This window comes from Pongo pygmaeus, chromosome X (genome assembly GCF_028885625.2).
Source record: "Pongo pygmaeus isolate AG05252 chromosome X, NHGRI_mPonPyg2-v2.0_pri, whole genome shotgun sequence".
Classification (NCBI taxonomy): Eukaryota; Metazoa; Chordata; class Mammalia; order Primates; family Hominidae; genus Pongo; species Pongo pygmaeus.
Window position 1 is genome coordinate 159352183 of NC_072396.2, and position 22764 is coordinate 159374946.

At 60.3% G+C, this 22764-nt stretch overlaps 2 protein-coding genes across 6 annotated transcripts; one reads left to right on the forward strand and one right to left on the reverse strand.

The window, feature by feature from the left end:
• Positions 1-1672: 1672 nt before the first annotated feature.
• On the forward strand, positions 1673-17012 carry PLXNA3 (plexin A3). 5 transcript variants are annotated; one of them, XM_063660647.1, is made up of 34 exons: positions 1692-1866; positions 3576-4196; positions 4515-5054; positions 5554-5736; positions 6101-6247; positions 6778-6906; positions 6977-7077; positions 7338-7461; positions 7544-7700; positions 7789-7888; positions 8141-8255; positions 8405-8605; positions 8811-8907; positions 9044-9234; positions 9322-9467; positions 9537-9657; positions 9763-9899; positions 10010-10180; positions 10444-10537; positions 10619-10858; positions 10932-11075; positions 11154-11388; positions 11469-11611; positions 11689-11945; positions 12049-12115; positions 12209-12355; positions 12442-12601; positions 12764-12867; positions 13073-13169; positions 13381-13571; positions 13847-14016; positions 14504-14716; positions 14887-15037; positions 15961-17012. In XM_063660647.1, exons 2-34 carry the CDS (start codon positions 3603-3605, stop codon positions 16054-16056), a joined length of 5763 nt encoding a protein of 1920 aa, XP_063516717.1. In that variant the 5' UTR covers positions 1692-1866; positions 3576-3602; the 3' UTR covers positions 16057-17012. The 5 variants fall into 5 exon arrangements, 4 of the variants coding, with proteins under 4 accessions (XP_063516718.1, XP_063516716.1, XP_063516717.1 ...); XM_063660646.1 differs by having other exon boundaries at positions 1686-1866; positions 4515-5736; positions 6183-6247; XM_054472292.2 differs by lacking the exon at positions 6101-6247 and having other exon boundaries at positions 1695-1866.
• Positions 17013-21034: 4022 nt separating this feature from the next.
• Positions 21035-22553, reverse strand: LAGE3 (L antigen family member 3). The gene is made up of 3 exons (XM_054473100.2): positions 21983-22553; positions 21543-21671; positions 21035-21317 (listed from the first exon to the last, which is right to left on the reverse strand). Exons 1-3 carry the CDS (start codon positions 22168-22170, stop codon positions 21203-21205), a joined length of 432 nt encoding a protein of 143 aa, XP_054329075.1. The 5' UTR covers positions 22171-22553; the 3' UTR covers positions 21035-21202.
• Between the last annotated feature and the right edge of the window lie 211 nt (positions 22554-22764).

Sequence of the window (22764 nt, forward strand, 5' to 3'; positions counted from 1 at the left end):
ATTTTTAGTAGAGACGGGGTTTCATCATGTTGGCCAGTCTGGTCTCGAACTCCTGACCTCAGGTAATCTGCCTGCCTTGGCCTCCCAAAGTGCTGGGATGACAGACATGAGCCACCGCGCCTGGCCTGTGTTACAGTCTTCAGACAGAATTTCTGCTTCTCCAGGAAACCTCAGGTTTTGCTCTTAAAGCCATCCAACTAAACAGATGAGGCCCACACACGTTATCAAGGGTGATCTCTTTTACTTAAAGTCAGTTGAGGGCCGGGCATGGTGGCTCATGCCTATAATGTCAGTACTTTTTTTTTTTAGACAGAGTCTTGCTCTATCTCCCAGGCTGGAGTGCAATGGCATTATCTTGGCTCACTGCTACCTCCCCCTCCCAGGTTCAAGAGAATCTCCTGCCTCAGCCTCCTGAGTAGCTGGGACTACAGGCACATGACACCATGTCCGGCTAACTTTTGTATTTTTTGTAGAGATGGGGTTTAGCCATGTTGGCCAGGCTGGTCTCGAACTCCTGACCTCAGGTGATCTGCTCACTTCAGCCTTCCAAAATGCTGGGATTACAGGCTTGAGTCACTGCACCCAGCATATCCCAGTACTTTGGAAGGCTGAGGCAGGAGGATTACTTAAGCTCAGGAGTTCAAGACTAGCCTGGGCAATGTAGCAAGACCCTGTCTCTCTCTACAAAAATAGGAAAAGTTAGCCAGGCGTGGTGGTGCTTGCCTGTGGCCTCAGCTACCTGGAAGGCTGAGGCAGGAGGATCCTTTGAGCCCAGGAAGTCGAGGCTGCAGTGAGCCATGATCCAATGCCGCTACACTGCAGCCTGGGTGATAGAGCGAGACCTCCACTTGGGGGAAAAATCTGTCTATCTATCTATCCATATACATGTTTAATAAAAATGGGCAAGTGACTTGAATAGACATTTCTTCAGAAATCATATACAAAAGGCCAACAAGCACATGAAAAGATGCTAAACATCATTAGTCATCAGGGAAATGAAAAGGAAAACCTTAGCGGGGCGCGGTGGCTCACACCTGTAGTCCCAGCACTTTGGGAGGCTGAGGTAGGAGCATCGTTTGAGCCTGGGGCGGTCGAGGCTGCAGTGAGCTATGATCTCACCACTGCACTCCAGCCCGGGTGACAGAGCGAGACCCTGTGTCAAAACAAAACAAAAAAAGAAAAGGAAAAAGAAAGCAAGGGAAGGAAGAAAGCCCTCGGTTCAGGGTCGCCGGGGAAGGGGCTGGTTTGGACGGCTGTCGCCGCAGGCCCTCCGGGTTAGAGACCGTCGGGGGCGTGTCTTGAGCTGGGGGCGCGACTCCTCGGCGGGGGTGCACCTGAGAGGCCGGGACCAGCGAGGCCGCGCCCCGGTGGCAGGTGACCCCGGGCGCGTCTCCGAGCGCCAGGGTGGGGCGAGGCGGGCGCGCGCCCCAGGCCCGAGGGGGTGTGGCGCGGGCGCGCGCGGGTTCCGGGGTCGCCCGAGGCGGCGGGCGGGGAGCCGGGGCGCGGGGGAGGCGCGCGCCGCGGACGCGGCCATCGAGCGAAGGGGGTCGACTGGCCGGGCGGGTCCCCCTTCAGGTCGCGGGGGTCGGGGCTGCGCGCGAGGCCCCTGGCCCCGGGGATCAGCGGCCCCGCCTGCGTCCCCTGCCGCCGCGTCCCCCTCGGCCGGGCGTCCCCGGTCGCCCCCGCCCCGCGCGGTGGTACGGTCCGGGTTTAAAAGGCTCCGGCGGCCCCCGGGCCAGCCCAGTGTGTGGGCGGCGGCGGCGGCTGCGCGCGTGGGGCCCGGGGCGCGCGAGCGGAGCCGCGGTGGGGCTCGGGGGCGCGTCCACGTGGCCAGAGGGCGGCCACCCGGAGCCAGCGGAGGGACAGGTAGGTGGCCGTCATCTTCGCCGTCCGTGCGGGGCCAGCCAGCTCGGGGCCCGGGGCTCCGGCAGCCCGGGGGTCCGGCTCGGCCTGTGGGGGTCAGGCCCTATCCCTGCCCGTCGGCGCCGGCCTGCCTGGCCCCTTGTGCCCCGCGTGGTGGGGACGCCAACCCAAGACCAGCCCCCTGCCCAAAGAGGACCCTTTGTCGCAGGGGAGCGGCCCCTCGGAGGATCAACGCTGTACTTCCCTCCCGCTAAGGGCTCCGCGAGTCCGCCGAGGGGTGCCCTGATGGGGCCTGGGCAAACTGGACCAGCAGCACGGTGGGGGGTGTGGGGGGGCGGCCGCTGGACCCCCGTCTCTGCGTGGGGCTGCCCCTTTCTCAGGCTCTCTGCTGGCCCAGCTGTACCTGTGATGCCCGAGGTTGCCACTTACAGGTGGGGGCTGGGCCTGAAATTCTGCCTGCCCAGGTTTCCCTCCTGACCTGTCCCCAGCCTGTTCCTAGGCTTGTGTTCCCGGGGTGTAGAGGAGGTGAAGACAGGATGTGGCCTCTCTTTTCTTTGGCCTTCCTTTCTTCTCCAGCTGTTGCATGAGGGGTCCAGCTGACAAAAGAGCCCTGGAGAGGTGATCAATCTGAGCTGAAACTTTGCAGTTTCAAGCTGGGCCTGCTCCTTGTTCCTGGCAAATGCATTATTTTTCCTCTCTCCTGTGCCTCCTTGGTTTGGTTCCCTGCACCGCCCCGCCTCCCCCCGCCTCCCGCCCTCAAGCTGGGTACCTCCTGTCTCCCCCGGGGGCTCTGGCACTGAGAGGGTAGCGCTGAGCTGTTGGCTGCCACGACACTGCTCTGCTGTCTTAGCAGCCTGGGGCTGACTGGGTGTGGCCTGGGGACTAAGTGCCAGTCCCAGCACTGTCCCTATGGCTCCTGCCCTGTCTCTCCAAGGCCTTGACTGTATTTGGGGACATTGCTCCTCCTTTGTAAGGCTCCTGGGACTCCAAAGGGCAGGTAGGGCCCCCTGTACATTCCCTTCCCCAGTGAACCTCTGGGTCTGGAGGGGGAGCCACGCAGGCTGTGGCTGAGCAGAGCTTGACTGATGTGTGTCTGGGTGTGTAGCTGAGGGGCAGGCGCGACTTGGCTTTGTGTTGCATCGGGGAGGCCAGACAGCGGGCTCCTGGACGGCCAGCTGAGGCCCTTGTCCGGGAGGCAGCTGGGGCCCCTGCAGGGGACATGGTGGTGCTGGATCCTGCATCAGGCCTCCATTCCCCAGACCTCTGTCCCAGGGCTCCTGGTGGCAGTGCCACTCCAGGTGGTGTAGCTTGCGATTATTCTGTCCCTGCGTCCCTCTCCCCTCAGCTCAGGCGTTGGGGGCAGCCCAGAGGCCTGGGGCTTGCTGTTCTTTGCTGTTGGTTGCCCCGGGCTCTGAGATGTGGCATCTGGGGTCTCAGTTCTGGAGGGCCTCCTGCCTGGCCTTTCCCAGCATCTGCTCTGCTACCCCCTTGGGTGTGGCCCAGCTGAGGCGAGGCCTCCTGGCTCCTTTCCAGCACGGGGGCTGAGGGACGATTGATGGCCCCCAAGCCTGCCCTCGCTGGCTGCTCACTCATGCGCCCTGGCGGAGGCCCCTCCTCTCTTCCTGTCACGGTGGCTTTGGTGGGGTGGTGGGTGAATGGCCCAGGCCTCTGTGGCTCGAGGCCTCTGACTCCCACACACCGTCTCTCCCTAGGCCTGTCCCCAGGCGCGGCTGCCGGCCATGCCCTCTGTCTGCCTCCTTCTGCTGCTCTTCCTTACCGTGGGGGGGGCCCTGGGCAACAGGCCCTTCCGTGCCTTCGTGGTGACAGACACCACGCTTACCCACTTGGCTGTGCACCGGGTGACTGGGGAGGTGTTCGTGGGTGCAGTGAACCGAGTCTTTAAGCTGGCCCCCAACCTGACTGAGCTGCGGGCCCATGTCACGGGGCCCGTCGAGGACAACGCTCGCTGCTACCCGCCCCCCAGCATGCGCGTGTGTGCCCACCGCCTGGCCCCCGTGGACAATATCAACAAGCTGCTGCTCATAGACTATGCGGCCCGCCGCCTGGTGGCCTGCGGCAGCATCTGGCAGGGCATCTGCCAGTTCCTGCGCCTGGACGACCTCTTCAAGCTGGGTGAGCCGCACCACCGCAAGGAGCACTACCTGTCAGGGGCCCAGGAGCCCGACTCCATGGCTGGTGTCATTGTGGAGCAGGGCCAGGGGCCCAGCAAGCTGTTCGTGGGCACTGCTGTTGACGGCAAGTCGGAGTACTTCCCCACCTTGAGCTCCCGCAAACTCATCAGTGATGAAGACAGCGCGGACATGTTCAGTCTTGTGCGTGAGCCTTCCTTCCCTCCTTCGTCCACCCAGTCCTGGCTCTGCCTCCCGGAAGAGCCCTGTTCTGAGAGGGAACTTTCGGCTCCTCAGTGTCTGGGATGCAGACAGGTTGCGGAGGGTTGGGATGACAGCCTGAACCCAGGTTGCAGGGGTCCGCTGTGTGCAGGGAGGCTGGTCGCCCTGCCCTCTGCAGCCTTTCTGGCCTGGGCCTCTGTGATCATCCAGGCGGGAGGGGGATGCAGAGGGAAGCTGGCGGTGGCCCGCGATGTTGGCACAGAGCCTCACCTGATGCTGTCTCCTCCCCCTGCTCCCCAGGTGTACCAGGATGAGTTTGTCTCCTCCCAGATCAAGATCCCCTCAGACACACTGTCCTTGTACCCTGCCTTTGACATCTACTACATCTACGGCTTCGTCAGCGCCTCCTTCGTGTACTTCCTGACGCTGCAGCTGGACACCCAGCAGACGCTGCTGGACACAGCGGGCGAGAAATTCTTCACGTCCAAGATTGTGCGCATGTGCGCGGGGGACTCAGAGTTCTACTCATACGTGGAATTCCCCATCGGCTGCTCCTGGCGCGGCGTGGAGTACCGCTTGGTGCAGAGCGCCCACCTGGCCAAGCCTGGCCTGCTGCTGGCCCAGGCCCTGGGTGTGCCGGCTGATGAGGACGTCCTCTTCATCATCTTCTCTCAGGGCCAGAAGAACCGGGCCAGCCCACCCCGGCAGACCATCCTCTGCCTCTTCACCCTCAGCAACATCAATGCCCACATCCGGCGCCGCATCCAGTCCTGCTATCGTGGGGAGGGCACTCTGGCTCTGCCCTGGCTGCTGAACAAGGAGCTGCCCTGCATCAACACCGTGAGCCCCTCATCACCCCACACTGGTCCTCTGCCCTGTCCCAGGTCTGCCATGCCCAGCGTGGCCTCACGGCCAGTCATCCTGTCCCAGGCTTTGCCATGGCCCTGGGAGTGGCACCTTTGCCCTTCCACCTGTTTCTCCCTCCCAGGGGTCCCTGCCCTCTCCTTCCCTCTCTCTGGCCTGCCGAGTGCCCCACTTCTGCTTCCATTCCCAGCTCGTTCCTCCTTGCTCCGTCTCCTGGTTGCCCCTTGTCTTGAGCCAACAAGAGTCTTGTGGGCCCAGGCTTCGCTCCTCCCTCCCTGCTGTCCCTCCTCTGTCTCCCTCCGCAGCCACCAATTTCCTGGAGCACCCTCGGGCGAGCAGTCAGGCCTGGCTGGAGGGGACCGAGTTGTAGATCCTGCTGTCTTCTGGGACACAGGAACTGCCGGCCTCCATCTGGCTGCTGTGTGCTTGCGCCTGGGAACTTTGACTCTCACGGGTTCCTCCTCTGTTTCACCAGCCCATGCAGATCAACGGCAACTTCTGCGGGCTGGTGTTGAACCAGCCTCTGGGAGGCCTGCGTGTGATCGAGGGGCTGCCCCTGCTGGCCGACAGCACCGACGGCATGGCCAGCGTAGCCGCCTACACCTACCGCCAGCACTCTGTGGTCTTCATTGGCACGCGCAGCGGCAGCCTGAAGAAGGTGGCCCCCAGAGCCCTGGGCATGTGGGGGTGGGGACAGTCTCAGATATGGGACAAGGCTGGTGGTGGGAACACACAGGAGAGCCCTGAGGACAGGACAGGAGAGGACACGGCTGGTGCAGGGAGGGAGATTTCCCTGGCTGGGTTCCAGGCGCCTGGCCCTGCTCCTCGGGTGGCCCCTCGGCCGCCCACCCTCACCATTGCCAGTTCCCACTGTGGACTGAATTGCCAGCTTCGTATGGCTCTGGGGACAGAGAACAGATCTATTGTGGGGTCTCCCTGCCACGAAAGCAGGGCTGGGGCTGAGCCGGCATTGCTGGGTCCTCTGTTGAGTGAATAAGGGAGCGAATGCCTTGCCCCTCCAGCCTCCCTATCCCTGGGACGGACCTCTCCTTGGCTCACTACTTCCCATCCTTCCCCTCCTACCCATGGGCCCTGGGGCTGCAGCTGCTTCCACTGGAGATCTGGGGGTAGCTTGGCGTGAAGGGGGAGATGAACTCCTGGGCACTCAGGTACGTGTTGAATAGGTAGGAGTCGGGGGACTGCAGTGCTCTCATCCTGCTTGCCTCGTAGATGCAGTGCCATCCCCCAGGAGGGCAAGAGTTGGTCTGGGGGCGCAGGGAAGGGTTTGTGGAGAAGGATGATGAACTCTCCTGGCCCACCTGCTCTGTTCCTGAGACCCTCTTTTTCTCTGTAGCAGCTTTGTTGAACACGTACCATCCAATTCACCTATTTTAAAGTGCACAGTTCAGTGGGTTTCTGTGGATCTGCAGAGTGGCACAACCATCGCCACTACCTCATTCCCCTAATCAGTGCATCCCCTGACTTTGGGCAACACGAATCACTTGGTCCTTCTGTTTGCTGAGAGCATTTTCTGGCGTCTGCACCTTCCTTTTTTCGGCCTCAGGGCTGTGGGTGTGAGTGCTGAACCCCACCAGGCCCTGACTTCAGCTCAGCCACAACCTCCAAAGTCTCTGGCTGGAGAAGACAATGTCCCAGGTGCAGGAGGCTGTGGTGGCATCGGGCTGGTCTTGTGGCTCAGGTGCGGGTCGATGGCTCCCAGGATGCCCACCTGTATGAGACAGTCCCCGTGGTAGATGGCAGCCCCATCCTCCGAGACCTGCTCTTCAGCCCGGACCACCGGCACATCTATCTCCTGAGTGAGAAGCAGGTGGGCCTGTGGTGGGTGGCGGTGGGTGGTGGGGCGGGGACGGGCTGGGTGCTGACGTGGCTGTCCCCAGGTGAGCCAGCTCCCGGTGGAGACCTGTGAGCAGTACCAGAGCTGCGCAGCCTGCCTGGGCTCCGGGGACCCACACTGTGGTTGGTGTGTGCTGCAGCACAGGTGAGGGCGGGGGCCCCTGCTCCGGGGGTTGGAGGGCCCCACAGGCCAGGGGGAGCCAGCCACACCCAGCCGTGCCCTTGCGGCCTCCCCCCACCCTCCTCCACTTTCTCCAGCTAATGAGTGGAACCTCCACCCCGAGTGACGTCCCTCGGGCCCCAGGGGACGAGGCCAAGGCTCGCTGTTGCCTGGCACTGTGAGCTGGACAGGCCTGGGCCCTCCCGGGGCAGTGGCGGGACCGGCTCTGGCCCGACCCCGTGCAGGTGCTGCCGCGAAGGGGCCTGTCTGGGCGCCTCTGCCCCACACGGCTTTGCTGAGGAGCTGAGCAAGTGTGTCCAGGTGCGGGTCCGGCCCAACAATGTGTCAGTGACGTCGCCTGGGGTGCAGGTGAGCAGCTTGGGGGTGCCCGGCTGGGTGTGAACATGTGTGCTGGGAGTCCGCCCTGCCCTGAGCCCTCTGCTTCCCTCAGCTGACCGTCACCCTGCACAACGTGCCAGACCTCAGTGCGGGCGTGAGCTGTGCCTTCGAGGAGGCGGCGGAGAGCGAGGCGATCCTGCTGCCCTCCGGTGAACTGCTCTGCCCCTCACCCTCCCTCCAGGAGCTCCGAGCTCTTACCAGGGGGCACGGTCAGTGGGTTGGGGCTGCCCAGGGTGGGGCAGGGTGGGGCCTCTCCCTACCCCCAGAGAGTTCACGGCCACCCCGGGACTGCTGCAGGGGCCACCCGCACCGTGCGGCTGCAGCTTCTCTCCAAGGAGACAGGCGTGAGGTTTGCTGGTGCTGACTTTGTCTTCTACAACTGCAGCGTCCTCCAGTCGTGAGTACCTGGCCAGCACCCGTCCCTACCACTGGGGATAGAGGGGACCTCTGGGACAGGCGACACCTTCAGGGCAGCTGTTTCTGGGGCATCAGGGGCTAACTGTCAGGTCCTGATAGCCCCTGACATCCCCACATCTCTCTGTCCCCTGATATGGCTGCCTTCTTCCTTCAGTTCCCGATGTGTCCTATTGGGGAGCAGTGAGGGGCAGTGCAGCCTCCTCTGTTATTTCTGAAGCCACTTCCCCCCCAGGTGCATGTCCTGTGTTGGCAGCCCTTACCCCTGCCACTGGTGTAAGTACCGCCACGCGTGTACCAGCCGCCCCCACGAGTGCTCCTTCCAGGAGGGCAGGGTCCATAGCCCTGAGGTGAGGCGGGCGCCGCATGCGAGGGGCTGGGCTCTGTGGTGCGGGTGGGGCCACCGGCTTCTATGTGTTCTCGGTTTCTTTGAGCCTTCTCCGGGCTGGGCCTGGAGAAGGGTGGCCCTGTGTGCAGCTGACAGGCGCTTTCCCCCCAGGGCTGCCCTGAGATCCTGCCCAGTGGGGACCTCCTGATCCCCGTTGGGGTCATGCAGCCTCTTACCTTGCGGGCTAAGAACCTACCTCAGCCGCAGTCGGGCCAGAAGAACTATGAGTGCGTGGTGCGGGTGCAGGGGCGGCAGCAGCGGGTGCCTGCCGTGCGCTTCAACAGCAGCAGTGTGCAGTGCCAGAACGCCTCGGTGAGGTCCCGCCCGCTGCCTCCCTTCGGGGTCTGGGCTGTGGTGTGGTATGGATCGTTCTTGTCTATGCCCAGCTCCCTGGCAGGGAACTCTCTGAGTCTCCTGCTAGGGATTCCTGTACCTGGAGGAGGGGAGCAGCTGGCGAAAATCTTGGGTAGGGGTTCTGCACATCTTATCTGGGGTCCCATGGGTTCCTTTCCTCCAGTACTCCTATGAAGGTGATGAGCATGGTGACACCGAGCTGGACTTCTCCGTGGTCTGGGATGGAGACTTCCCCATAGACAAGCCTCCCAGCTTCCGAGGTGAAGGCATGGGCTAGGGAGCTTCCCTCCTAAGGCAATCGGCACTGCTGGGGTTGGGTCTGGGGGCCCTAGTGCTCCCCACTTTCCACTTTTCTGCCGCTGCCTGCTCCGTCAGCAGTGCCTTCTGTGCCTGCAGCCCTCCTGTACAAGTGCTGGGCTCAGCGGCCCAGCTGTGGCCTCTGCCTCAAGGCTGATCCCCGCTTCAACTGTGGCTGGTGCATCTCAGAGCACAGGTGCCAGCTGCGGACCCACTGCCCGGCCCCGAAGACCAACTGGATGCACCTGAGCCAGAAGGGCACCCGGTGCAGCCACCCCCGCATCACGCAGGTCAGCCTCCCTCACTGCCCCTGGTCACTGCCAACAGGGCACCTGGGAGTCTGAGCCAACTCTCTCACTGCCCATCCTGCTCCACAGATCCACCCTCTCGTGGGGCCCAAGGAAGGAGGCACCCGGGTCACCATCGTGGGTGAGAACCTGGGCCTCTTGTCCCGAGAGGTGGGCCTGCGGGTGGCTGGCGTGCGTTGCAACTCCATCCCGGCCGAGTACATCAGTGCTGAGAGGTGAGTGTGGCTGTGTGGGTGCCCAGGCCATATGTGGCCTGGCCGGCCCTGACGCTCTCTGAGCCCTAGGATCGTGTGTGAGATGGAGGAGTCGCTGGTGCCCAGCCCGCTGCCGGGGCCCGTGGAGCTGTGTGTAGGTGACTGTTCAGCTGACTTCCGCACGCAGTCGGAGCAGCTCTACAGCTTTGTGGTGCGTGGCTGCCGGCCCTCCCCCTTCCTGTCCCTTCTCTCTCCCGCAAGGGGCGTGTGGAGCAGCCTGGCCCAGCTCCTCCCCTCAGGGCAGCTTCTCCCGCAGACCCCAACGTTTGACCAAGTGAGTCCCAGCCGTGGCCCGGCGTCAGGGGGCACACGGCTCACCATCTCAGGCAGCTCTCTGGATGCTGGCAGCAGGGTCACAGTGACTGTGAGGGACAGCGAGTGCCAGTTTGTAAGGTGGGCCGGGGCCCTGCCAGCTTTGGGTTGGGCATTGTGTGGGGGGCCGTGGGGACACGTGGCTGAGGGCCCTGGGCCACCCACTCCAAGCACCCTGCTTGCCAATGTAGGAGAGATGCCAAGGCGATCGTGTGCATCTCACCTGTCTCCACCCTGGGCCCCAGCCAGGCCCCCATCACACTTGCCATTGACCGGGCTAACATCTCCAGCCCCGGGGTCATCTACACCTACACTCAGGACCCCACCGTCACCCGCCTTGAGCCCACCTGGAGCATCATCAAGTAAGACCCTGGGGAACTGGGGAGCCTGGCAGTGTCCAGAGGGCTCAGGGACTGGGTGGTCTCTGACCTCTGGTTGGGCCCCTCCTGGAGCCTAGGCCCTCATTGGTAGAGGGGGTGGAGCTGTCCTGGCTGCACAGTACCCGGCACTCACTAGGTGATCCAGGGTCAGGGAAGGCCTGGGCTGCCATGGCAGCCTCGATCACTCTCCAGGGCTGGGTGGGTGCACTGGAGGAGGGAGCCTGAGGCCCCTGCCCTGTCCCTAGTGGAAGCACTGCCATCACTGTGAGTGGGACCCACCTGCTGACGGTCCAGGAGCCCCGGGTCCGTGCCAAGTACCGCGGCATCGAGACCACCAATGTGAGTACCAGCTGTCCTGCCCCATCCCGACCCTGCAGCCCACGGCTTCACGTGCCTGGCTGTCCACCTTTGTCCCCACAGACATGCCAGGTGATCAACGACACTGCCATGCTGTGTAAGGCCCCTGGCATCTTTCTTGGGCGGCCCCAGCCTCGGGCGCAAGGCGAGCACCCTGATGAGTTTGGCTTCCTGCTGGACCACGTGCAAACAGCCCGCTCCCTCAACCGCTCCTCTTTTACCTACTACCCTGATCCCAGCTTTGAGCCGCTGGGGCCCTCTGGCGTGCTGGACGTCAAACCGGGCTCCCACGTGGTGCTGAAGGTGCGGGCGGGGTGGGGGCAGGGAGGGGCGGGAAAGTGGAGAGTCCTGGACTGAAGTTGTCCTCCCCCCCCAGGGCAAGAACCTGATTCCCGCGGCAGCTGGCAGCTCCCGCCTCAACTACACTGTGCTGATAGGGGGCCAGCCGTGTTCACTCACAGTCTCGGACACACAACTCTTGTGCGACTCACCCAGCCAGACTGGCCGGCAGCCTGTCATGGTAGGTGGGGATGGGGAGACCCCTTGGGCAGCCCAGGGTGGGCGTGGTGGTCAGCTCACCTCAGGCCTGTCCCCACAGGTGCTGGTGGGTGGCCTGGAGTTCTGGCTGGGCACCCTGCACATCTCGGCAGAGCGGGCGCTCACCCTACCGGCCATGATGGGGCTGGCGGCGGGGGGTGGGCTCCTGCTGCTGGCCATCACGGCTGTACTGGTGGCCTACAAGCGCAAGACTCAGGACGCGGACCGTACCCTCAAGCGTCTGCAGCTGCAGATGGACAACCTGGAGTCCCGCGTGGCCCTGGAGTGCAAGGAAGGTGCCTGAGGCGGGGCGGGATGTGGTGTGGAAGCTGGGGACGTCCCTCCTGCCCACTCATTCCCTCTCTCCACCCCCCAGCTTTCGCAGAGCTGCAGACAGACATCAATGAGCTGACTAACCACATGGACGAGGTGCAGATCCCCTTCCTGGACTACCGGACTTATGCCGTGCGCGTGCTCTTCCCGGGCATCGAGGCCCACCCGGTGCTCAAGGAGCTGGATGTGAGCCTCTGCCTGGCCTGCCCCCCCAATTCCCTTCAGGGCCGCCCCCACCCTCTGAGACCTCTTGCTTCCCACAGACGCCACCCAACGTGGAGAAGGCCCTGCGCCTCTTCGGGCAGCTGCTGCACAGCCGCGCCTTTGTGCTTACCTTCATCCACACGCTGGAGGCCCAGAGCAGCTTCTCCATGCGTGACCGCGGCACCGTGGCCTCGCTCACCATGGTGGCCCTGCAGAGCCGGCTCGACTATGCCACGGGGCTGCTCAAGCAACTGCTGGCTGACCTCATCGAGAAAAACCTCGAGAGCAAGAACCACCCCAAGCTGCTGCTACGCAGGTACCTGCCTCGCTCTATCCAGGCCACGCCTTTGTCCTGCCCGGCCCTCCGCCCTGCCCAAGCCCCACCCCTGCCAGGCCTGAGCCCCCTTCTCTTGCCCTAGGACAGAGTCAGTGGCTGAGAAGATGCTTACCAACTGGTTCACATTCCTGCTGCATAAGTTTCTGAAGGTGTGCCAGGTGGGCGGGCGGCAGGGAGGTGGTGGCAGAGGACCGGCCAGTGGTCAGGCAGGCAGCCAGCTGTGCACCTGTCCCTGGCTGCAGGAGTGCGCTGGGGAGCCTCTCTTCCTGCTTTACTGTGCCATCAAGCAGCAGATGGAGAAGGGCCCCATTGATGCCATCACGGGCGAGGCACGATACTCCCTGAGCGAGGACAAGCTCATCCGTCAGCAGATCGACTACAAGACACTGGTGAGTGCAGTCCCAGGCGGGCCAGAGGTGTGGGTGCAGAGAGAGGCCTCGCCCCAGACTGACACTGGAGTCCGCTTTCCCCTCAGACCCTTCACTGCGTGTGTCCGGAGAACGAGAGCAGTGCCCAGGTCCCAGTGAAGGTTCTCAACTGTGACAGCATCACCCAGGCCAAAGATAAGCTGCTGGACACTGTGTACAAGGGCATTCCGTACTCCCAGCGCCCCAAAGCTGAGGACATGGACCTGGGTGAGGTCCCCACCCTCTCCTCCTGGCTCCCACTCATCCCCTCCTGTGCCGTGTGACCTCTGTGGGCTCTGCCGCTCCCCACCTGAACCCTGTTCCCTAAGAGGAGTGGGCCGGGACTTGGGGGCTGCCAGCATAATCTTAAGGGCTGTCTGTGGCCCACAGAGTGGCGCCAGGGCCGCATGACTCGCATCATCCTCCAGGATGAGGATGTCACCACCAAGATCGAGTGTGACTGGAAGAGGCTCAACTCACTGGCCCACTACCAGGTGAGAGGTTGGGGCCCATTCCCCCCCAGGGCCACCTGGGAGCCAGGACCCTGCCTTGAGCTGCAGCAGGACACAGGAGCAGTGGCCCTGGCTCCCCTCGCCCTTCTCGCTGGACTCGTGGGCTCCCCTCCTGGGTGGGGGTGGGTGGGGGCTCCTTGGCTTCTCAGCTTCCTGCACTGCCTCCCTCTGTCTCTGGGGCCTCCAGGTGACAGATGGTTCCTTGGTGGCATTGGTGCCCAAACAAGTGTCTGCCTATAACATGGCCAACTCCTTCACCTTCACCCGCTCCCTCAGCCGCTACGGTAGGTGTCCTCAGTGTGGTGGCCGTGTGCCCTTCGAGGCTGCTTAAGCCGTCCCAGGGAACCCCCACTTCCAAGTGCCATCGATTCTGTGGAGTGTAGATGGAGGGTCGGCCAGCGAGGGCAGATGGGTCCCCACACGTGGCTGAGCTCCCGGGAGAGTGGGGCAGGGGCCAGGTGGTGGCCTAAGGGTCACATGCGTTCTCTGCTCCAGAGAGCTTGCTCCGCACGGCCAGCAGCCCTGATAGCCTCCGCTCACGGGCACCCATGATTACGCCTGACCAGGAGACGGGCACCAAATTGTGGCACCTGGTGAAAAACCACGACCATGCCGACCATCGCGAGGGGGACCGTGGCAGCAAGATGGTCTCCGAGATCTACCTGACACGGCTGCTGGCCACCAAGGTGTGGGCCTGCCTCTCGCCACCTTGGCCTCAGCCCAGAGGTTGTCCCGGCCTTACAGGGGAGGGGGCCGTGGATCATTTGCTTCCAGTGGGTCTTTCTTAGGGTCTTTGCTATGAGAACTCTGAGCCTTAGATAAAGGCCGTGTCTATCTGAGACGCCACTGGCCCTGTAGGGAAGCCCCTCTCTTTGCCAAGCCTTTCTGCCTCCATCTGTTCTGCTCTGGGGACATCCTGACCTGGCTCCCTCATAGCCTGTGACGTCTCTGCCGCACACAGGGCACACTGCAGAAGTTCGTGGATGACCTCTTTGAGACAGTGTTCAGCACAGCCCACCGGGGCTCGGCCCTGCCCCTGGCCATCAAGTACATGTTCGACTTCCTGGATGAGCAGGCGGACCAGCGCCAGATCAGCGACCCCGACGTGCGCCACACCTGGAAGAGCAACTGGTATCGCCCCATGCTGGGCTGCCAGCAGCCCGTCTGGAGATTGGTGGGCGGAAGATGCTGGTGCCTCTGCTGAGACCCAGGGCCTGGAGTAGCATCCAGGCAGGAGGGAATGAGGCCTGGCCTGGGGTTGACACAGTGCCATCAAGCCAAGGGACCTGTTGCGTCCGGTTCTGGAGCTGGACTGCCTGGGTGGGTGGGATGGTGGTGGTGAGGCATTTGCCCTCTGGGGTCTTGCACCAGGTAGAGATGCTGGTGGTCGGTCGCAGGTGGTGAGAGCGGTGACAGGAGAAGCTGCGGAGGGGGTTGAGACCTATTGAGAACAGAAGTTCAGCAGAGACTTAGAGGAAAGGCCGTTCACCCTAAATGTGTTGCTCTCACCACCTCTGGACAAGATGTGAGCCGGCCCAACAGGAAAGAGGTGCACATGGGAGGGGACCCTTGGGGCTAACTAGGGAGCCTCAGGCGCATGTCCCTCTGTTGTCCACAGCCTGCCGCTGCGCTTCTGGGTGAATGTGATCAAGAACCCGCAGTTCGTGTTTGACATCCACAAGAACAGCATCACGGATGCCTGCCTGTCGGTGGTAGCCCAGACCTTCATGGACTCCTGCTCTACATCCGAGCACCGCCTGGGGAAGGACTCGCCCTCCAACAAACTGCTCTACGCCAAGGACATCCCCAACTACAAGAGCTGGGTGGAGAGGTGGGCTCCGCCCTGCTGTGGGTGGCAGAGGGCAGGACCTGCCCCTCCCTGGGCTGCCTGTGCGAGGCAGGCCAGCTACAGGCAGGAAGCCCGGGGGCCGGCCGGGCAGTGAGGGCAGGGGTTCTAGTTTTTGTGATATCGCCCGAGTGACATACTCAGGGTCCCAACAGGTATTATCGAGACATTGCAAAGATGGCATCCATCAGCGACCAGGACATGGATGCCTACCTGGTGGAGCAGTCCCGCCTCCACGCCAGCGACTTCAATGTCCTGAGTGCACTCAGTGAGCTCTACTTCTATGTCACCAAGTACCGCCAGGAGGTGTGTGTCATCCCCACAGACTCCCAGTTACTTGGTCCTGAAAGTGCAGCCAGTGACAAAGGCAGGAGGGTTGGTGGGGGTTGGGGACAGAAGGGACACAGAGCCTATTTCTGGGATCACAGGTAGATGCTGGAATTTGAGGGACCCAGGAGATAAGCCACTGGCTGGGTACAAAGTGGCCACTGGGCAAAAGTTAAAGGGCCTGAGCACTGGAAGGGATGGGTCAGGCTTTGTGATGAGAAATGGCCGGAGGCAGGAGGACATAGAGGTGTGAACTTTAGGATGGAGTCTGGGCTGGACACATTTGCGAGCCTGTGGATGGCATTTAAAGCCCTGAGCCTGGATGAGCTCACAGGGAAGCCGCAAGTGGGTGTGGAGGGAGAAGCGGCCCAAGCACTGAGCCCAGGGCCCCAGGACACAAAGAGGGGAGGGGAGGGGAGGGGAGGCGCAGCAGCCAGCGGGGAGGATGCCCGAGAGCGCCTGGTGGGGTCTGGCAACCTGAGCCAGTGAGGACCCCTCACAGGTCAGGGAGTGGCAGTGGCCGGCTCCATCTTCCAGTGCTGCTGCTGGTGAAGGATGGTGACCTGCAGAACACTCACTGGGTCTGGCGAGGGTCACGGGGTCCTGGCGAGGGAGGCTTGGGCTAGGAGGTAATGGGAGGGGGAATCCAGCATGGCGAGTCCAGAGTCCAGGTCACTCTAGGGAGAGGCCGCACCCTAGCCGTAGAGAGGAGGAGGAGAAAGTGCTGTCGTCGGAGGGGCATTTGGGGCTGGGGAGAGCTGGGGGGTTTGTACAGGGGCTGCGGGGGAGGATGGAGGGGTGAGGCGTGTGGGAGGGAGGAGCCCAGCTGGGAAGTGGGGACTTTGCATGGCAGGAGCTGCGCCCCCTACAGAGCCCAGCTCCAGGGGACCCCTCTCCCCCAGATTCTCACGGCTCTGGACCGAGATGCCTCTTGTCGGAAGCATAAGTTGCGGCAGAAACTGGAACAGATCATCAGCCTCGTGTCCAGCGACAGCTAAGGTGGTGGAATCGGTGAGGAGGGGGCTTCTCAGTCCTGTGCCATCCTCCCATCCAGGGGAGTGGCTGGCTCAAGCCTGGGTCCCTGGGCTGAGTCCTGGATTGGGTATCGTGGGGCAGGTCACCCTGGCCACGATGCCCCCAGCACACCGAGGCCCCCTTCATTAGTGCCTTGCTTTGGGCCCTGCAGGGGGAGGGGTGACAGGGCGAGCCCCCACCCCAGCAGCAGCAATACCCCCACCCTCCTGCCCTGTGGCCAGGTGTTGGGACAGCCCCACCCTCCCTGCTATTTATATCCCTCTGCCTATTTATTGAATCGAACTTCGCCTCCGTCTCCATCTGTAAATATGTGTCCCCCACCGGATGTCGCCAGCCTCACTCACCTGCCTCTCCTTGAGTTGTCCTGGGCCCTGCCACCTGTCTGGTTTCCTTTGTGTAGCATTATCAGCCTTGGTCTGGCCTCTGGCACCTCACCCTTGCCATGGCTGACCCCACCCATTCCAAGGCAGGGTCACGGTACTAGCAGCACTTGGGGTGAGGCCTCCAAAGCTTTCTCAGAATTGTGGCTGTGCCACGCTGGACCACAGGGTCCCCCTCAAGCATCTTGGGGCCCTATTCCCTCTGAGCACCTGGAGAGCTGGACTCAGGCTTGTGCCAGGGCCTGACTTGGGCCTGGGGGCCCTAGAACGCTCCTCCTCCTGAGCCTACTGCCAAACGTCCTCAGTGTTGTCTGCACCTGCTCCAACTCCTTCAGCCGCCCCATTCAGCGCCCGCTCCATCCAGCGCCCGCCCTGTGGGGCCAAGGTGGCCGTGCCTTACTACTCTATGTCTTCTGCCTCCTCTGAGGAATCTGGCCCTGTCTCACAGTCCCAGACCCCCTGTTCTCTCCTCTTTAGTTGCATGAGTTTTTCTTTGTTCATGGAATGTTTTTTCCTGATTAAATGTTGGGGAAATGCCATCCATGTGGGGCTCTGTCCTTGGGGCAGGTCAGTAGACCTGTGGATGCTGCATGAGCTGGAGCCCCATTATGGGAGAAAGGACCACTCCTTGCAGGGTCCCAGAGGGTTTGGGGAGGTCCAGAGCCATGCCCGACCTATCAGCAAACCCCAGTGGCTCTACCTTCAAGACAGATTCAAGGTAGATAGATTCTCCTCCCTTCCACCACCCCCACCCAGCTCTCCCGTGCCATTGTCTATCTCGGCCTGGATGCCAGTCTCCCTGCTTCTGCCCTGGCTCTCTTCAGCCTGTTCTCAGCGTGGGAGGCAGAGACATCCTGTTATGATATAAGGTGGATCATGTTGCCTCACTGTTTAGAACCCTCCGGTGGTTTCAGCTGCAGCCAACTCCTTCAAAACCTGACAATTGCGTACTGTCGAGGTTGTGGCACCCATCATGGTGCACCTACCAAAGTCTTACTCCCAGGACTGTTAAGTAATGCAGGTGGGGAGAAGGTGACATGCAATTTATTTATTTATTTTTTTTGAGACAGAGTGTAGCTGTGTTGCCCAGGCTGGAGTGCAGTGGCAAGATCACAGCTCAGTGCAGTCTCAAACTCCTGGGCTCAAGTGATCCTCCCACCTCAGCCTCCTGAATAGCTGGGTGTATAAGTACAGTCTACTATGCCAGGCTTTTTTTTTTTTTTTTGTAGAGATAGGTTGCCGCTATGTTGTTCAGGCTGGTCTTGAATTCCTGGCCTCAAGTGATCCTCACCCCTCAGCCTCTCAAAGTATTGGGATTACAGGCATGAGCCACTGTGCCCGGCCAGGTGAGATGGAATCTTATTTTTACTTTTTATGTTTTTTTTTCTTTGACGGAGTGTCACTCTGTCACCCAGGCTGGAGTGCAGTGGCATGATCTCGGCTTACTGCAAGCCCCGCCTCCCGGGTTCACGCCATTCTCCTGCCTCAGCCTCCCGAGTAGCTGGAACTACAGGTGCCCATCACCCCGCCCGGCTAATTTTTTGTATTTTTAGTAGAAACGGGGTTTTACTGTGTTAGCCAGGATGGTCTCAATCTCCTGACCTCGTGATCCACCTGCCTCAGCCTCCCAAAGTGCTGGGATTACAGGCGTGAGCCAGGATCTTGCCCTGTTGTCCACGCTGGAGTGCAGTGGCAAAATCAACTCACTGCAGCCTTGATGTCCTGGGCTCAAGTGATCCTTCTGCCTCAGCCTTCTGAGTAGCTAGGATTACAAGTGCTTGCCACCATACCCAGCTGTTTTTTTTTTTTTTTTTTTTTCTTTAGTAGAGATGGAGTCTTGCTGGTTTTGAACCTCCTGGGCTCAAGTGATCCTCCTGCTTTGGCCTCCCAAAATTCTGGGATTACAGTTGTGAGCCACTGTGCCCAACCAAGTGAGATGCAATTTTTTTTTTTGTATGAGACAGAGTTTCACTCTTGTTGCCCGGGCTGGAGGGCAATGGTGCAATCTTGGCTCACTGCAACCTCCGCCTCCCGGGTTTAAGTGATTCTCCTGCCTCAGCCTCCTGAGTAGCTGGGATTACAGGTGCACGCCACCACGCCCAGCTAATTTTGTATTTTTAGTAGAGACAGGGTTTCTCCATGTTGGTCAGGCTAGTCTCGAACTCCCGACCTCAGGTGATCCGCCTGCCTCAGCCTCCCAAAGTGCTGGGATTACAGGCATGAGCCACCGTGCCTGGCCTTTCTTCTTTTTTTGTTTTTATTTTTGTTTTGTTTTGTTTTTGAGATGCAATTTTAAATAGGGTGGCTTGGACAGCCACCTAAGTTGGGTTTAAAAGCTGCCAGCTCCAGCCATCCAGCTGTGGGGCCACAGTGCCAGACAGTGGTGGTGGTTATAGGACTGTAGGTGTTTACCAAAACTAGACATGTCCACGTAACAACCAACTGCAGGACTGGATTGTAGCCCAGGATAAAGAGAAGTTGCGGGATGACAGCTGTGCCATTGGCCCAGACAGAACCATCTGGACAGAGGACAGAGGATAAGGGAGATGGTTGAAAATATTACCATCACGTGATAATGACAACTAAGCCACAGGAAAACAAGGCAGTTTTAAGCTCAGGGGAAATCCCTCAGAAATGGATGGAATCTACCAGAAGCATCATGAGAGGAAGAGGAAGTGAAACAGAGCTAAATTGGGGCCAGGTGTGGTGGCTCGCACTTGTCATCCCAGCACTTTTGGAGGCCCAGGCGGGAAGATCACTTGAGCCCAGGAGTTCAGGACCAGCCTGGGCAACAAAGCGAGATCCCCTCTCTACAAAAAATAAAAAATTAGCCAGGCATGGTGGTGCATGCCTATGGTCCCAGTTACTCAGGAGGCTGAGGTGCTGGGGACCAAGGCTGCAGTGAGCCGTGATTGTGCCAGTCTAGGTGACAGAGCCAGACCCTGTATCAAAAAAATAATAATAATTAAAAAATAAAAGATCGGCTGGGCGTGGTGGCTCATGCCTGTAATTCCAGCACTTTGGGAGGCCAAGGCAGATCACCTGAGGTCGGGAGTTCGAGACTAGCCTGACCAACATGGAGAAACCCCGTCTCTACTAAAAATACAAAATTAGCTGGGCGTGGTGGTGCATGCCTGTAATTCTAGCTACTTGGGAGGCTGAGGCAAGAGAATCGCTTGAACCCGGGAGGCGGAGGTTGCGGTGAGCCAAGATCGCACCATTGCACTCTAGCCTGGACAACAAGAGTGAAACTCCGTCTCAAAAAAAAAAAAAAAAAAAGTGAAAGATCTAAATTGTCAACTATTCATCAATAATTAATGTCTAAAAAATAATAAGGAAGAAAGGAATGAGAGCAAAAGAGAGGGAGAGAGGAAAGTGTCATCTTCATAAGCTGAAGGCCAGTGCCACCGTCACCACTGGCAGAGCTCCCCAGATTCTACAAAGGGAAACTGTTCCTCCATAGGGAGTAATAGGGACTGGATATGTCATGCCAAATGAAACACCCCAAACCAGACAAAATATATGGAATGCAGAGTATAAAAAAACTGACTGTGGGCCAGTGAGGGACAGTGACGTGTGGGAGCTGGGAAACAAGGTAAGCCATGCGACTGGCCCAGTGTCCTGTGTGGAGTTTCCTGGTGGAGCCTGGCAGACACCCGGACTTTAGGAGTTGAAACTGATTCAGAGCGTCCCAGCAGCTGGAGTTTGCAGGGCGGAGAACCAGAGAGAAGAGAGCTGCACAGGGAAAGAACCCTGGATATCCACAGAGGCTCCTGCTCCAGTGTTCAGCGGACTAAGACTACTGGTGAGCAGAGGCGTGTGAGGAAGCTACCCAAGACCAGGGAAGGCCGTCACCAGCAGGTGAGGATGAACAGAAACTCCAGTGTGCAAGCAGGACAAGGAGTAGCAGCTGTCCCCACCCACCAGGATAGAGAAGCTCACGTTCACCTAGGCAGCACTGGCCAGGGTGCCCAGAATGGTGTTTGTTGCTTCCATAGAGGGAAACAAGCCTACAGTAAGAGCTGCTCTGGTCCCACACAGCACATCTTCAAAGCAAGACTCAAAAGGATCAAACCATTTCCTTATTTTCTGAGAATAAAAGCAGTTCTACCTCTTCCTTTCCACTCTCAGAAAATCTGATAGAATCTACGAAAGAGCCCTAACGCTGGAGACACTGTATTTTTCCAGGGAGCCAACTCCTTGCCCCAGACACTAGTCAATTGCCCCAGCACTTTCTTCACTGATCGTTAAGAGGAAAAAAGCTCATGTTAGATTTAAAAATCAGGAAAAAAATTTAACACTAAACTTGCAAATATTATGTGGTGTATATTACAGTTACATTTACTATGTAAATGTAACTGTAAAACAGGAAGTATTCCAAAATGTTGACGGTAGTTAATTCTGAATGACAGAACCCAATTGATTTTCATTTTCTTCCATTTCCTAAATTGTCTTCAATTTCCTTGTACTCCTTGAATATCTGAATTCTAGAACCTCCCCAGCAACCCAAGCACAAGAATACTGGGAGGTGCTGCAGCTGAAAATAAACTCAGACTTGGAATAGTAGCTCAGTTTTATTTTCTGTAGCAACAAACATTTAAGAACCAGATAAAACATGAAGCCCTCCCAGGAAAGTAGCAACTGTGGAATTCCTGCCCTAGGGAAGGATGGACGCACTGCCTAGGAGGAGACACAAAGTGGGACCTTGCTGCATTTGCCCAGGCCAGGCTTAGCGGGAAACGGGGGGCCCAAAGCGCTGCATGGTCCGCACCACCAGGGAAAGCTGGTCAAGAAAGTTGATGACGGAAATTCGGAGCAGGCGACAGTCTTCAGCTTTCCAGCGGCTAAAAGTGAGGGGAAAAGAAAATCAAATTGGAGGTGGCAACTCCTGGTCCCTCGCTCTGCCCCTCAGGCACCCAATACAGCAAACCCTTGGGAGCCCTGCCATTACACAGCCCCTCAGGCAGAGACCGGCCCAGCGCACCTGGCGCTCCTTAGGGCTCATCCTTGGGTGTCTCCCATGTCTCCATCGGTCGCCTCCCCCAACCCCGGTCCCTTTCAGAACTTACACTACCAGGATCCTGCCGCTCACTGTGAGATCCTTCCCAATCACCCTTTGGTGGGGCTCGGCATCTGGTGCCAGGGACCCATGGGCGATTTCCGCCTCCAAGGGGGTCGGGAAAGGCACGCTGAGGGTGCTGGGGGTCATTCGGTTAAGGTGCCATCTGATACGATTTTGCCTATGTCTCAGGCCTTCTTGCTCCTCTGAAGCCACCCCTCAGGTCACCCTGCCTAGCGTCACCCCCTTCACTCCTTACCTCGCCCAGGCCACCGTTAGCAGAGCTCCCTCCATTTCAATTTCTTCCCCTCCTCCGACCACCTCTGACTGTATACCCCAGCCCCGGTCCCCCCTGCTACCCTTTCCGTCGGCTCCCGCCCGCCCTCCTTTCTTTCTCCCGGAGTCCAGCCCTCGCCCCGCCGCAAGCAGCCCCCAGCTCGGAAAGGATACAATATGTGCGGCCGCATTCCTGACCCCCTGGCCGCAGACGCGGCGTCTCTGCTGGAACCTGGCGCGTGCGCTGGGGGAGCGCCACCGGCCGGAGCTGCAGCTGTGTCCACGACCCCGCGGCAGCTGTGACCACCCTGGCCATCCCCGCCGTCGGCGCCTCCGCCTGCGTGTGCATCCGCCTCCCGCATGACCGCCGCCTCGCCGCTCCGACTCCACCCACGAAGCGCAGGTCCTACGCCCCGCCCTCTCTGTGGTGCCTTCCCGAAGCCCCGCCCCCCGCGCACGACTCCGCCCACACGCGTCTGCGCAGGTCCCTGGAGAGCCTTCCTGGCGCGTGGTCAGTTCCCGCCAAGCGGCCCTGCCGGGCGTCTTCTGAGACCCGGTCAGCGCTTGAGAGGCTGTGGTTTCCTCCAGAAACTCTGCCCCTTCGCGCGTAACTCGATTCCAGGGCGCTGGTGCAAACTGACCCACAGTCGGTCCGGCCCCAGGAAGCCAGCCCTGACGGGGCTTTTGAAGACACCGTGGTCGCCTATCCCAGAGGCGCACCCCGCGAGGCTCCGCCCCTAAGCGTGCCTTGTGACCTTAGCGCGCCTGCGCTGGCAGGGCCTTCCCCCTCGTCCCTGGAGGCCCCAGTGAGGCCCTGGGGTGCCCGGACGGCTTCCCGCCCTGTTTCTTACCTGGACCCAAGATCCCCAGGAGATGTGGCACAACGTCCATGTTGCGATTCGCAAAGGGAGGGTGGCAGGGTCGGGTAACCCCCAAGGATACTGCTCTTGCCCTCG

Excerpts from the sequence above, each read along its gene's own strand:
- LAGE3 (XM_054473100.2), bottom strand. The coding sequence starts at position 22,170 with ATGCGGGAGGCGGATGCACACGCAGGCGGAGGCGCCGACGGCGGGGAT. Across the intron at positions 21,672-21,982 it reads GGAATGCGGCCGCACATATT|CACCCTCAGCGTGCCTTTCC; the intron begins GTATCCTTTCCG and ends AATGACCCCCAG. Across the intron at positions 21,318-21,542 it reads AGCGGCAGGATCCTGGTAGT|CCGCTGGAAAGCTGAAGACT; the intron begins GTAAGTTCTGAA and ends CCTCACTTTTAG.
- PLXNA3 (XM_063660646.1), top strand. The coding sequence starts at position 3,603 with ATGCCCTCTGTCTGCCTCCTTCTGCTGCTCTTCCTTACCGTGGGGGGG. Across the intron at positions 7,889-8,140 it reads AACTGCAGCGTCCTCCAGTC|GTGCATGTCCTGTGTTGGCA; the intron begins GTGAGTACCTGG and ends CTTCCCCCCCAG. Across the intron at positions 12,602-12,763 it reads AGCTGAGGACATGGACCTGG|AGTGGCGCCAGGGCCGCATG; the intron begins GTGAGGTCCCCA and ends TGTGGCCCACAG.